Source organism: Leucoraja erinacea, chromosome 7 (assembly GCF_028641065.1).
Source record: "Leucoraja erinacea ecotype New England chromosome 7, Leri_hhj_1, whole genome shotgun sequence".
In the NCBI taxonomy this organism is placed as follows: Eukaryota; Metazoa; Chordata; class Chondrichthyes; order Rajiformes; family Rajidae; genus Leucoraja; species Leucoraja erinaceus.
Window position 1 is genome coordinate 78,427,010 of NC_073383.1, and position 14,487 is coordinate 78,441,496.

Here is a 14,487-nt window from a genome sequence, read left to right on the forward strand (position 1 = left end):
TATGGTGATGATCAGCCATGATCACATTGAATGGCGGTGCTGGCTCGAAGGGCCAAATGGCCTCCTCCTGCACCTATTGTCTATTGTCTACAGTGCTTGGAGCGCCAGATATCCAGGTTCGTTCCCTACTACGAGCGCTGTCCGTGCGGAGTTTGCACGTTCTCCCCGTGACACCGTGCGTTTCCTTCGAGATCTTCAGTTTCCTCCCACACTCAAAAGACATGCGGGTTTGAACGGTAAATTGGCTTGGTGTAAAAATGTAAAAATCGTCCCTAGTGTGTGTCGGATAGTGTTAATATGTGGGGATCGCTGGTCGGCACGGGCTTGGTGGGCAGGAGGTCCATTCTGTATCCCTAAACTAAACTCGACTTAACTGAATGGAGCCCGACCCTACTCAACCTCTCCCTGTACCAGGGTCGTCTTAACGCATGGGCGGGCTGGGCAGTTGCACGGGGCCCCATGCTCATCGATGCATTACACAATAGACAATAGGTGCAGGACTAGGCCATTCGGCCCATCGAGCCAGCACCGCCATTCAATGTGATCATGGCTGATCATCCCCAATCAGTACCCCGTTCCTGCCTTCTCCCCATATCCCCATGGATAGTTGTATGGATGGGAAGGGAATGGAGGGTTATGGTCTGAGCGCAGGTATATGGGACTAGGGGAGATTATGTGTTCGGCACGGACTAGAAGGGTCGAGATGGCCTGTTTCCGTGCTGTAATTGTTATATGGTTATATGGTTATATCCCCTGACTCCGCTATTTTTAAGAGCCCTATCTAGCTCTCTCTTGAAAGCATCCAGAGAACCGACCTCCACCGCCCTCTGAGGCAGAGAATTCCACAGACTCACCACTCTCTGTGAGAAAAAGTGTTTCCATGTCTCCGTTCTAAATGGCTTACTCCTTATTCTTAAACTGTGTGGCCCCTGGTTCTGGACTCCCCCCAACATCGGGAACACGTTTCCTGCCTCTAGCGTGTCCAAACCCTTAACAATCTTACATGTTTCAATGAGGTCCTCTCTCATCCTTCTAAACACAAGTATACAAGCCCAGCCACTCCATTCTCTCAGCATATGACAGTCCCGACATCCCGTGAATTAAGCTTGTAAACCTACGCTGCACTCCCTCAATAGCAAGAATGTCCTTCCTCAAATTAGGGGACCGAAACTGCACACTGTAGAATATTATTGTACAACATGAAAACAGAGAAGAACATATACCCATATAACAATTACAGCACGGAAACAGGCCATCTCGGCCCTTCTAGTCCGTGCCGAACACTTACTCTCACCTAGTCCCATCTACCTGCACTCAGACCATAACCCTCCATTCCTTTCCCGTCCATATACCTATCCAATTTATTTTTAAATGATAAAATCGAACCTGCCTCCACCACTTCCACTGGAAGCTCATTCCACACACAGCCACCACTCTCTGAGTAAAGAAGTTCCCCCTCATGTTGCCCCTAAACTTTTGTCCCTTAATTCTCAAATCATGTCCTCTTGTTTGAATCTACCCTACTCTGAATGGGAAAAGCTTATCCACGTCAATTCTGTCTATCCCTCTCATCATTTTAAAGACCTCTATCAAGTCCCCCCTTAACCTTCTGCGCTCCAAAGAATAAAGACCTATCTTTCTCTGTAACTTAGGTGCAGAAACCCAGGCAACATTCTAGTAAATCTCCTCTGTATTCTCTCTATTTTGTTGACATCTTTCCTATAATTTGGCGACCAGAATTGTACACCATACTCCAGCTTAGGTGCTGAAGCCCATCGCAAGTGCATGATAGAAACATAGAAACATAGAAATTAGGTGCAGGAGTAGGCCATTCGGCCCTTCGAGCCTGCACCGCCATTCAATATGATCATGGCTGATCATCCAACTCAGTATCCCGTACCTGCCTTCTCTCCATACCCTCTGATCCCCTTGGCCACAAGGGCCACATCTAACTCCCTCTTAAACATAGCCAATGAACTGGCCTCAACTACCCTCTGTGGCAGAGATCTCCAGAGATTCACCACTCTCTGTGTGAAAAATGTTCTCCTCATCTCGGTTTCCCCCTTATCCTTAAGCTGTGACCCCTTGTCCTGGACTTCCCCAACATCGGGAACAATCTTCCTGCATCTAGCCTGTCCAACCCCTTAAGAATTTTGTAAGTTTCTATAAGAGATGATGGCATATTTGATTCGGCATAAAAGAACTGGAAGTGTAGGGGCCCCAGTGCGCTGTTTTGCCCAGGGGCTTATAATGCTGTTAAGAAGGCCCTGCCCTTTATCTCACGGTCTCGAGTCTTGGCCCCGTTTTAGTGTCCATTATCCACCGGATACATCAGTGTGGGCAAGTCAGTGCATCCACTTCATGCCAAGCCATGAAGAAAGTCTATACAATATCTAGGACCATGCGTCAGTGGAAGCAAGGCGATGGAACATGCCCGCAGCTAGAGTCTCTCGTTCTAGACAGCTCCATGCAGGGTAAAGCCCAAGGGAGGCCGACAACAAGCTTAATGTGGAGAGGATGGTGGGAGCGTCTGGGGACCAGAGGTGAGAGCCTCAGAATTAAAGGGCGCTCTTTTACAACGGAGGTGAGGAGGAACTTCTTCCAGTCAGAGTTCTTTAGTAGTTAATCTTTGGAACTCATTGCCACAGAGGGCTGTGGAGGCCAAGTCAGTGGATATTTTTAAGGCAGAGATGAGACAACTTGTTGATTAGAACGGGTGTCATGGGTTATGGGGAGAGGGCAGGAAAATAGGATTAGAAACATAGAAACATAGAAAATAGGTGCAGGAGTAGGCCATTCGGCCCTTCGAGCCTGCACCGCCATTCACCTGCCTGTCTTTGACCCATATCTCTCTAAACCCGTCCTATCCATATACCTGTCCAAATGTTACTTAAACGTTGCGATAGTCCCACCCTCAACTACCTCCTCCGGCAGCTCGTTCCATACACCCACCGAGCTTGCACCGGACATTCAATATGATCATGGCTGATCATCCAACTCAGTATCCCGTACCTGCCTTCTCTCCATACCCCCTAATCCCTTTAGCCACAAGGGCCACATCTAACTCCCTCTTATATATAGCCAATGAACTGTGGCCTCAACTACCTTCTGTGGCAGAGAATTCCACAGAAGGTGGGAGGCAGAGATCAGCCACGATTGAATAGCAGAGTAGACTCGATGGGCCGAATGGCCTAATTCTTCTCCTATAATGAGTGAATGATGTTATTCCATTGTTAGGCCAGTTTGAGTGGGATATGGAACAAACGCGGGTAAATGGGTCTAGCTTCGATGGGGCATTTTGGGTGGCATGGACAAGTTGGGCCGAAGCGCCTGTTTCTGTGATCTACAACAGTCTATTAACCCTGTTTAAAGGATGTATCTTTACAATGGAGATGAGGAGGAATTTCTTTAGTCAGAGGGTGGTGAATCTGTGGAATTCATTGCCACAGACGGCTGTGGAGGCCAAGTCAGTAGATATTTTTAAGGCAGAGATAGATAGATTCTTGATTATAGACAATAGGCAATAGGTGCAGGAGTAGGCCATTCGGCCCTTCGATCACATTCATTGTGATCATGGCTGATCGTCCCCTATCAATAACCCGTGCCTGCCTTCTCCCCATATCCCTTGACTCCACCAGCCCCTAGAGCTCTATCTAACTCTCTCTTAAATCCATCCAGTGACTTGGCCTCCACTGCCCTCTGTGGCAGGGAATTCCACAAATTCACAACTCTCTGGGTGAAAAAGTTTATTCTCACCTCAGCCTTAAATGGCCTCCCCTTTATTCTAAGACTGTGTGGCCCCTGGTTCTGGACTCGCCCAACATTGGGAGCATGTGAATGAAACAAAATTTCAGAGCAAAAGGAGGCTACAGACTTTTGGTTTATGAAGGAACTGCAGATGCTGGAAAATCGAAGGTAGACAAAAATGTTGGAGAAACTCAGCGGGTGAGACAGCATCTATGGAGCGAAGGAAATAGGCAACGTTTCGGGTCGAAACCCTTCCTCAGACTGATGTGAGGGTGGGTGGGGGGGCAGAAGAGGAGCCAGTGGATTGAGGGAGAGCTGAGAAGGGGAGGAGAAATTTACTTTCGGCCCAAAACGTCGCCTATTTCCTTCGCTCCGTAGATGCTGCCTCACCCGCTGAGTTTCTCCAACATTCTTGTGTACCTTCAGACATTTGGTTATTGAGTAGAGCTACTACATGTGGAACAAAATCGTTTTTATGTCTGGCTGTGGCAGCTTTGACAGTCCGGAGTTGCCTTCCAGAGGGAAGTGATTCAAAGAGTTTGTGGCCAGGTTGTGTGAGGGGGTTAGAGATGATCTTGCCCGCTCGCTCGAATCAATGAGTGTTGATTGGAACTTGGGGAGAATGTGGGGAGAATGTTCGACACGGACTCGGTGGGCCGAAGGGCCTGTTTCTGTGCTGTCCGATCCTGTCGGGACCACCTTCCAGCCAAACAAAATCTCCGCACCACAGCCAGCACGGAGGGAGGGGTTTCACGCCGAGATGCGTTGGGTTAATAACGTGCAACGTGCAAACGCCACAAAGCAATCTCGTACTCCACGCGCCAGTTAATCAGGTCAAAAATAAAATGTAGTGCGAATCCCAACGTGTGTGGGGGTGGGAAGATTGTAACCTTCACGTGGTCCGCCCTGTTTCGACTAATGCAATCGACTCGACGTGCGCAGACGGAAGATCAGATAGAACAAGATGTCCGACAACTTTAGGCTGTGCACGCCACGGGAAACAAGAAGAAGAATAAGCACGTGTGTGCGCGCGCGTGCGTGCATCCTTCGGGCAGCAGCGAGGGTCGTCGGGTCATTCGACCAGAAGTGACAGGAGCAGAAATAGGCCATTCGGCCCAAATAGTCTACACCGTCATTCAATCACGGCCAGCACGATCGTGAAAGACCTCGCCCCGACCGCACCAGCAACGGACCGTTCCAGCTGCAGCGGTCAGGCAAGCGCCTCCGATGTCACGCTGTGTAAACAGAGAGGACGAGACGGGAATTTCTTCCCACAGGCCGTCAGGGCTGTAAACTCTGATCTCACCAGGGCGTAAATACTGCTGCGTCTCCTGTTATTAAATGTAAACACTGGTTCTGTATGTGTTCTGTTGTTTTGTACAATCCCGTAGACATTGCCACTGTGCATCTTGCATGTGTATGTAGACAAATGAAGTTGACTTTGACCTGACTGGATCTTTCTCTCCCTCCTCACCCCATTCTCCGAAGAAGGGTTTCGGCCCGAAACGTCGCCTGTTTCCTTCGCTCCATAGATGCCGCTGCACCCGCTGAGTTTCTCCGGCACTTTTGTCTTCCTCCCATTCTCCTGCCTTCTCCCCATAACCCCTGACACCCGCACTAGAATCCATCAAGAATCTATCCATCTCTGCCTTAAAAAATATCCGTCGACTTGGCCTCCACAGGTGTCCGTGGCAAAGAATTCCACGCATTCACCACCTTCTGACTAAAAAAACTCCCCCTCCCCGTCTCCTTCCTAAAGGAACGTCCATTAATTCCAAGGCTGAGACCTCTGTTTCCTAGACTCTCCCACTAGTGGAAACATCCTCTCCACATCCACTGCATCCATAGAAACATAGAAATAGCTGCAGGAGTAGGCCATTCGGCCCTTCGAGCCTGCACCGCCATTCAATATGATCATGGCTGATCATCCCCAATCAGTATCCCGTACCTGCCTTCTCTCCATACCCCCTGATCCCTTTAGCCACAAGGGCCACATCTAACTCCCTCTTAAATATAGCCAATGGACTGTGGTCTCAACTACCTTCTGTGGCAGAGAATTCCACAGATTCACCACTCTCTGTGTGTGAAAAATGTTTTCCTCATCTGGGTCCTAAAGGATTTCCCCCTTTATCCTTAAACTGTGTGTGACCCCTTGTTCTGGACTTCCCCAACATCAGGAACAATCTTCCTGCATCTAGCCTGTCCAACCCCTTAAGAATTTTGAAAAATGTTTTTCACATCTCGGTCCAAAGCCTTTCACTATTCCGTAAATTGCAATGGGGGCTTCCCCCCTCGTCCTTCTAAACCCAGGCCCAGTACCGACAGATGCTCATCGTAGGTTAACCCACTCATTGCTGGTGAGTTCCTGGAGGGCGAGAGTGGATACGGACTACATTCTATGTTGGGCCTGTTGATGTGTATCAGCCTTGACTCCAACCCAGCCACTCCGATGCAGTCCAGGTCAAGTCCGCCTAGCTTGCTACGGTACCTACCTGGTCACGTCAGGGACAGTATGGTAGAGAGGAGGTCCCCGAGTGCTCAGGAGTAAAGAGCGTTTATACCTGCCGGAGAGAGGACGAGCGCTTGGAGCATGTCGGACAGCGAGACAATCCCTTGGACCACGTCCTCCTCATCCACCAACACCAGGCGATGGACCTGGGGAAGAGACACAAAGAGGGTGAGTTGGGAAGAGGACCGTGAGGAATGGCCAAGACTTGCGGACGCCAGGCCAGGCCATCGCGCAATATAAAAGGACTGGACAAGCTAGATGCAGGGAAAATGTTCCCAATGTTGGGCGAGTCCAGAACCAGGGGCCCCATAGTCTTAGAATAGAGGGGAGGCCATTTAAGACTGAGGTGAGAAAAAACCTTCCTCTTCTTGATTCCTGGGATACCAGACTGATTCCTGGGATGTCAGGACTGTCTTATGAAGAAAGACTGGATAGACTTGGTTTATACTCTCTAGAATTTAGAAGATTGAGAGGGGATCTTATAGAAACTTACAAAATTCTTAAGGGGTTGGACAGGCTAGATGCAGGAAGATTGTTCCCGATGTTAGGGATGTCCAGAACAAGGGGTCACAGCTTAAGGATAAAGGGGAAATCCTTTAAAACCGAGATGAGAAGAATTTTTTTCACACAGAGAGTGGTGAATCTCTGGAATTCTCTGCCACAGAGGGTAGTTGAGGCTAGTTCATTGGCTATATTTAAGAGGGAGTTAGATGTGGCCCTTGTGGCTAAGGGGATCAGGGGGTATGGAGAGAAGGCAGGTACGGGATACTGAGTTGGATGATCAGCCATGATCATATTGAATGGCGGTGCAGGCTCGAAGGGCCGAATGGCCTACTCCTGCACCTAATTTCTATGTTTCTATGTTTCTATTGACTAGGGAGTTGTATAGGGCTCTGGTGAGACCACGTCTGGAGTATTGCGTACAGTTTTGGTCTCTTAATTTGAGGAAGGACATCCTTGTGATTGAGGCAGTGCAGCGCAGGTTCACAACATTGATCCCTGGGATGGCGGGACTGTCATATGAGGAATGATTGAAAAGACTAGAAACATAGACATAGAAAATAGGTGCAGGAGTAGGCCATTCGGCCCTTCGAGCCTGCACCGCCATTCAATATGATCATGGATGATCATCCAACTCAGTATCCCGTACCTGCCTTCTCTCCATACCCCCTGATCCCTTTAGCCACAAGGGCCACCTCTAAATCCTTCTTAAATATAGCCAATGAACTGTGGCCTCAACTACCTTCTGTGGCAGAGAATTCCACAGATTCACCACTCTCTGTGTAAAATTTTTTTTTCTCATCTCAGTCCTAAAAGATTTCCCCTTTATCCTTAAACTGTGACCCCTTGTTCTGGACTTCCCCAACATCGGGAACAATCTTCCTGCGTATGAGGAAAGATTGAAAAGACTAGGCTTCTATTCACCAGAGTTTAGAAGGATGAGGGGATGATCTTATAGAAACATATAGAATTATAAAAGGACTGGACAAGCTAGATGCAGGAAAAATGTTCCCAATGTTGGGCCAGTCCAGAACCAGGGGCCACAGTCTTAGAATAAAGGGGAGGCCATTTAAGACTGAGGTGAGAAAAAACTTTTTCACCCAGAGAGTTGTGAATTTGTGGAATTCCCTGCCACAGAGGGCAGTGGAGGCCAAGTCACTGGATGGATTTAAGAGAAAGTTAGATAGAGCTCTAGGGGCTAGTGGTGTCAAGGGATAAGGGGAGAAGGCAGGCACGGGTTATTGATTGGGGACGATCAGCCATGATCACAATGAATGGCGGTGCTGACTCGAAGGGCCGAATGGCCTCCTCCTGCACCTATTTTCTATCATCCCATCTGACAAAAGGTACAGAAGTGTGAAAACGCACACCTCCACATTCAGGGACAGTTCCCTCCCAACTGCTAACCATCCCACCAACAACTAGAGAGCAGTCCTGACCTAACTATCGTCTTAAAGTGAAGTAGAATAGATTTAATCGGAATCTGAGGGGTAACATTTGCACACAAGGGGGGTGGTGGGCGCATGGAACAAGCTGTCAGAGGAGGTAGTTGAGGCAGGGACTAACCCAACGTTTAAGAAACAGTTAGACAGGTACATGGACAGGACAGGTTTGGAGGGATATGGGCCAAAAGGTGGGCTAGTGTAGCTGGGACATGTGGGCCGGTGTGGGCAAGTTGGGCCGAAGGGCCTGTTTCTGTATCACTGTATCACTGCTGGGGCCAAACCTCATGTTCAACGAGACGGTCAATGATGACGTCCAGGGTCTCGTGGGCGTAGCACTTGAGAACATTCTCAAAGCAATGCCACCTCTGCTCCAACACCTCCTTCACACTCACATCCAGATTGTTGTAAGCCTTCTGAGCAGCAAGGTTCTGCAGAAAGGAAACACCCTTCATTAGTTCAGAAACATAGAAACATCCCCTTTCTGCGGAGTTTAATGGTATAATAGAGCGATTGTTCCTATTTTCTTTTTCTTTCTTTTCTAGGGTCTACTTTCTCACTTTACTTCCTTCTCTATCTTCTTTTCTAAGGGGCTTTCTTTTCCCAACACTCTTGCACTTCACGACTCTCGCGCACTTTCTTTACTTTCTTTACTTCTATCTTTTTCTTAAAGCTCAAAAAAAAATGAAGCGGTACAAAAAATGTATTAAGATATATGTGTTGTGTAGTATTGTAATTTACCGTACTTCTAATAAAAATAAAAAAAAAAAAAAAAAAAAAAAAAAAACATAGAAAACATAGACAATAGGTGCAGGAGTAGGCCATTCGGCCCTTCGAGCCTGCACCGCCATTCAATATGATCATGGCTGATCATCCAACTCAGTATCCTGTACCTGCCTTCTCTCCATACCCCCTGATCCCTTTAGCCACAAGGGCCACATCTAACTCCCTCTTAAATATAGCCAATGAACTGTGGCCTCAACTACCCTCTGTGGCAGAGAGTTCGAGAGATTCACCACTCTCTGTGTGAAAAAATTCACCACTCTCTGTGTGTCCCACTTAGGAAACCTGAACGGAAACCTCTGGAGACTTTGCGCCCCACCCAAGGTTTCCGTGCGGTTGCCGGAGGTTGCAGGTAGTGGAAGGAGGGAGGGAGACTGACAAAAAACCTCCGGGAACAGCACGGAAACCTTGGGGATCAAGGGATATGGGGAGAAAGCAGGAACGGGGTACTGATTTTGGATGATGAGCCATGATCATATTGAATGGCGGTGCTGGCTCGAATGGCTAATCCTGCACCTATTTTCTCTGTTTCTGACACAAAGCTTTTCACTGTAAACATAGAAACATAGAAATTAGGTGTAGGAGTAGGCCATTCGGCCCTTCGAGCCTGCACCGCCATTCAATATGATCATGGCTGATCATCCAACTCAGTATCCCGTACCTGCCTTCTCTCCATACCCCCTGATCCCCTTAGCCACAAGGGCCACATCTAACTCCCTCTTAAATATAGCCAATGAACTGTGGCCTCAACTACCCTCTGTGGCAGAGAGTTCCAGAGATTCACCACTCTCTGTGTGAAAAAAGTTCTTCTCATCTCGGTTTTAAAGGATTTCCCCCTTATCCTTAAGCTGTGACCCCTTGTCCTGGACTTCCCCAACAAAGGGAACAATCTTCCTGCATCTAGCCTGTCCAACCCCTTAAGAATTTTGTAAGTTTCTATAAGATCCCCTCTCAATCTTCTAAATTCTAGGGAGTATAAACCAAGTCTATCCAGTCTTTCTTCATAAGACAGTCCTGACATCCCAGGAATCAGTCTGGTGAACCGTCTCTGCACTCCCTCTATGGCAATAATGTCCTTCCTCAGATTTGGAGACCAAAACTGTACGCAATACTCCAGGTGTGGTCTCACCAAGACCCTGTACAACTGCAGTAGAACCTCCCTGCTCCTATACTCAAATCCTTTTGCAATGAAAGCTAACATACCATTCGCTTTCTTTACTGCCTGCTGCACCTGCATGCCTACCTTCAATCCCACTGTAACTCGATACACCTGAGTGACCACAACTCCAAACGTTTAATTCTCTTTGTTCGGTTCTTGTGGACACTCGGTTAACATGCTATTCCTGGACCACTCCAGGATGAATGGAATTGTTACGGGTGCAAGATAAGGCCATTCAGCCCATCGAACCAGTGCTATCTCTTTACACCGTACTACCCCCACCAAACTCTGCGTAGCTGCAAACTACTGTACTTACTATAGCGTCGAACCTCGAGTAAAGATTCACCACTTTACCTGCGTTGAAAGAAAAGGTAAATAAATATGTGTTTGCTCTTCTTGTCTTAGAGCCATACACCGGAGAAACAGGCCCTTCGGCCCACTTGCTCCATGCTGACCCTAAATAGTACCCATCAATATTAATCTCATTTATCAAGACACTTTTGTAGATTGGCTAATGCTTAGTTCAAGTGTTCAAGTTCAAGTTCAAGAGAGTTTATTGTCATGTGTCCCTGTATAGGGCAATGAAATTCTTGCTTTGCTTCAGCACACAGAACACAGTAGAAACATAGAAACATAGAAACATAGAAATTAGGTGCAGGAGTAGGCCATTCGGCCCTTCGAGCCTGCACCGACATTTAATATGATCATGGCTGATCATCCAACTCAGTATCCCGTACCTGCCTTCTCTCCATACCCTCTGATCCCCTTGGCCACAAGGGCCACATCTAACTCCCTCTTAAATATAGCCAATGAACTGGCCTCAACTACCCTCTGTGGCAGAGAGTTCCAGAGATTCACCACTCTCTGTGTGAAAAAAAGTTCTCCTCATCTCGGTTTTAAAGGATTTCCCCCTTATCCTTAAGCTGTGACCCCTTGTCCTGGACTTCCCCAACATCGGGAACAATCTTCCTGCATCTAGCCTGTCCAACCCCTTAAGAATTTTGTAAGTTTCTATAAGATCCCCTCTCAATCTCCTAAATTCTAGAGAGTATAAACCAAGTCTATCCAGTCTTTCTTCATAAGACAGTCCTGACATCCCAGGAATCAGTCTGGTGAACATTCTCTGCACTCCCTCTATGGCAATAATGTCCTTCATTACACCTTTAGGCATTGGCATTGACTACAGAACAGATCAGTGTGTCCATATACCATAATATAAATATATATACACACATGAATAAATAAACTGATCAAGTGCAAATAACAGATAATGGGCTATTAATGTTCAGAGTTTTGTCCGAGCCAGGTTTAATAGCCTGATGGCTGTGGGGAAGTAGCTATTCCTGAACCTGGACGTTGCAGTCTTCAGGCTCCTGTACCTTCTACCTGAAGGTAGCGGGGAGATGAGTGTGTGGCCAGGATGGTGTGGGTCCTTGATGATGCTGCCAGCCTTTTTGAGGCAGCGACTGCGATAAATCCCCTCGATGGAAGGGAGGTCAGAGCCGATGATGGACTGGGCAGTGTTTACTACTTTTTGTAGTCTTTTCCTCTCCAGGGCGCTCAAGTTGCCGAACTAAGCCACGATGCAACCGGTCAGCATGCTCTCTACTGTGCACCTGTAGAAGTTAGAGAGAGTCCTCCTTGACAAACCGACTCTCTGTAATCTTCTCAGGAAGTAGAGGCGCTGATGAGCTTTCTTGATAATTGCGTTAGTGTTCTCGGACCAGGAAAGATCTTCAGAGATGTGCACGCCCAGGAATTTGAAGCTCTTGACCCTTTCAACCATCGACCCGTTGATATAAACGGGGCTGTGGGTCCCCCTCCTACTCCTTCCAAAGTCCACAATCAGTTATTATATTTCCACCTAACGATCTATAGTGTAAGAACTCGCCTGCTGTCTAGCAGTAGCTGCAGTCGACTGAACGTGTGATGTACTGCATATGTGATGATGAACTAGACAATAAGTATAGGAGCAGGGAGGTTCTACTGCAGTTGTACAGGGTCTTGGTGAGACCACACCTGGAGTATTGCGTACAGTTTTAGTCTCCAAATCTGAGGAAAGACATTCTTGCCATAGAGGGAGTACAGAGAAGATTCACCAGACTGATTCCTGGGATGGCAGGGCTTTCATATGAAGAAAGACTGGATAGACTCGGCTTGTACTCGCTAGAATTTAGAAGATTGAGGGGGGATCTTATAGGAACTTACAAAATTCTTAAGGGGTTGGACAGGCTAGATGCAGGAAGATTGTTCCCGATGACAGGGTAAGTCCAGAACAAGGGGTCACAGATAAGGGCCGAGATGAGAAAAACATTCTTCACACAGAGAGTGGTGAATCTGTGGAATTCTCTGCCACAGAAAGTAGTTGAGGCCAGTTCATTGGCTATATTTAAGAGGGAGTTAGATGTGGGCCTTGTGGCTAAAGGGATCAGGGGATATAGAGAGAAGGCAGGGATGGGATACTGAGTTGGATGATCAGCCATGATCATATTGAATGGCGGTGCAGGCTCGAAGGGCCGAATGGCCTCCTCCTGCACCTATTTTCTATGTTTCTATGTTGCCTGATATGCTGATGGTTGCCAGAGGAGGTAGTTGAGGCTGGGACTATCCCAACGTTTAAGGAACAAGTTAGGCAGGTACATGAATAGGACAGGTTTGGAGGGATATGGGCCAATCGTCGGGCAGGTGGGACCTGTTGGCCGGTGTGAAACATTTTCACCCAGAGAGTTGTGAACCTGTGGAATTCTCTGATGGCGGTGGAGGGCGGTTCTCTGGGTAGGTATGTTACAAAACCTACCTGAATCGTCATTGGGAATCTGCCCTCGGCCATGTCCGCGATTATGGCGCTGTTTGGAGGGGGCGGGTTTAAAACGCGATTTTTACTAGGCTGTTCTAATCGCAGATGTTCAGCCTAGTAAATCATTAACGAAAAATCGCTGCAAGACCCGGTCGCAAAAGGTATTATTAGTTTTATAGGCCTCGATAATATAGTTATAATAGTTTTAAAATTACTCTCTCATTCCGTAACCTCTCGCAGCCCCAGGGTTTTATAAAGCAAACAATTAAAGGTATGTACCTTATTTTTACATTAAATGGGGCATATATATAACCCTGTATATAAAGTTATCTATAGCGAGTAGTTCATTTTGGGCTTTTTATATCCCGCAGTATTTTTCTGGGCATTTGAGGGCACTATTCCAGCGCGATGTCAACGTTCTAAACCAGCGCGTTCCACAGGAACCCACTAGAAAGCCGATTTAAATGGGCATTTATTTACAGCAATTGAACACTAAATTCCTTCCATTTGGCCTATAAATTAATGTAAATTAGATATAAAAATCATGTTATATTGTGAATTATTTGTGAATAATCTTTGGACACTTAGGCTATTTAAAAATGTTAATCTTTCCTTAAGAAATGGGCTTTTGACTATCCAAGATCACAGCTTTTTTGTAATGTCCATTGAAAATCAATAGGGAACAAGATGCTAATTTCCGAGTATGAAAATGGCCATAACTGTTTTAATATTTGAGATATGAAAGTGAATTTGGTGTCAAATTAAACTTATTGTTATGCTTTATCTGATGGGATAAATTGCAGACTTGATTTTTAAAATCTCAAAATTTGGTAACATTGCTACTCTGGGTGCTTTCAAGAGAGAGCTAGATAGGGCTCTTAAAGATAGCGGAGTCAAGGGATATGGGGAGAAGGCAGGTACTGATTGGTGATGATCATCCATGATCACATTGAATGGCGGTGCTTGCTCGAAGGGCCGAATGGCCTACTCCTGCACCTATTGTCTATTGTCAAGTTGGGGTCGAAGGGCCTGTTTCCATGCTCTATCACTCTATGACCCTAATCTGGAGGTGTGCGTTTTCTCTCACTCACCCAGGTTGTTAACGACGGGTAGTGCGGACACTCTCCGTGACACGAAGATGGTGAGAGCTTGGAACACGGTAGAGGTCTCCTCCACCAAGGCCACCTGCCTGTAGGTCCCGATCCTCAGCTCTCCGAGTGTCTTCTTCATGAAGGCCGGCTTGGGCAGCTTGGAGGCCTGGAGATAATCAGAAACAGGGAGAGAGGTCAGATCAAAGGTCTGACCACATCTGGAGTATTGCGTACAGTTTTGGTCTCCTAATTTGAGGATGGACGTCCTTGTGATTGAGGCAGTGCAGCGTTGGGGAAGTCCAGGACAAGGGGTCACAGCTTAAGGACAAGGGGGAAATCTATGACATTATTGCCATAGAGGGAGTGCAGAGAAGGTTCACCAGACTGATTCCTGGGATGTCAGGACTGTCTTATGAAGAAAGACTGGATAGACTTGGTTTATACTCTCTAGAATTTAG

At 47.1% G+C, this 14,487-nt stretch overlaps 1 protein-coding gene across 1 annotated transcript in view; it reads right to left on the reverse strand.

Annotated features, from left to right (window-relative positions):
- LOC129699130 (5'-AMP-activated protein kinase subunit gamma-1-like) overlaps positions 1-14,487 on the reverse strand; it is a 46,884-nt gene that overhangs the window by 770 nt on the left and 31,627 nt on the right. Inside the window, exons 9-12 of the mRNA XM_055638801.1 lie at positions 14,030-14,195; positions 10,458-10,495; positions 8,484-8,630; positions 6,309-6,402 (exon numbers count right to left, since the gene is read on the reverse strand). Coding sequence (XP_055494776.1) covers positions 6,309-6,402; positions 8,484-8,630; positions 10,458-10,495; positions 14,030-14,195 — 445 coding nt within the window. The remainder of the gene's footprint in view (positions 1-6,308; positions 6,403-8,483; positions 8,631-10,457; positions 10,496-14,029; positions 14,196-14,487) is intronic.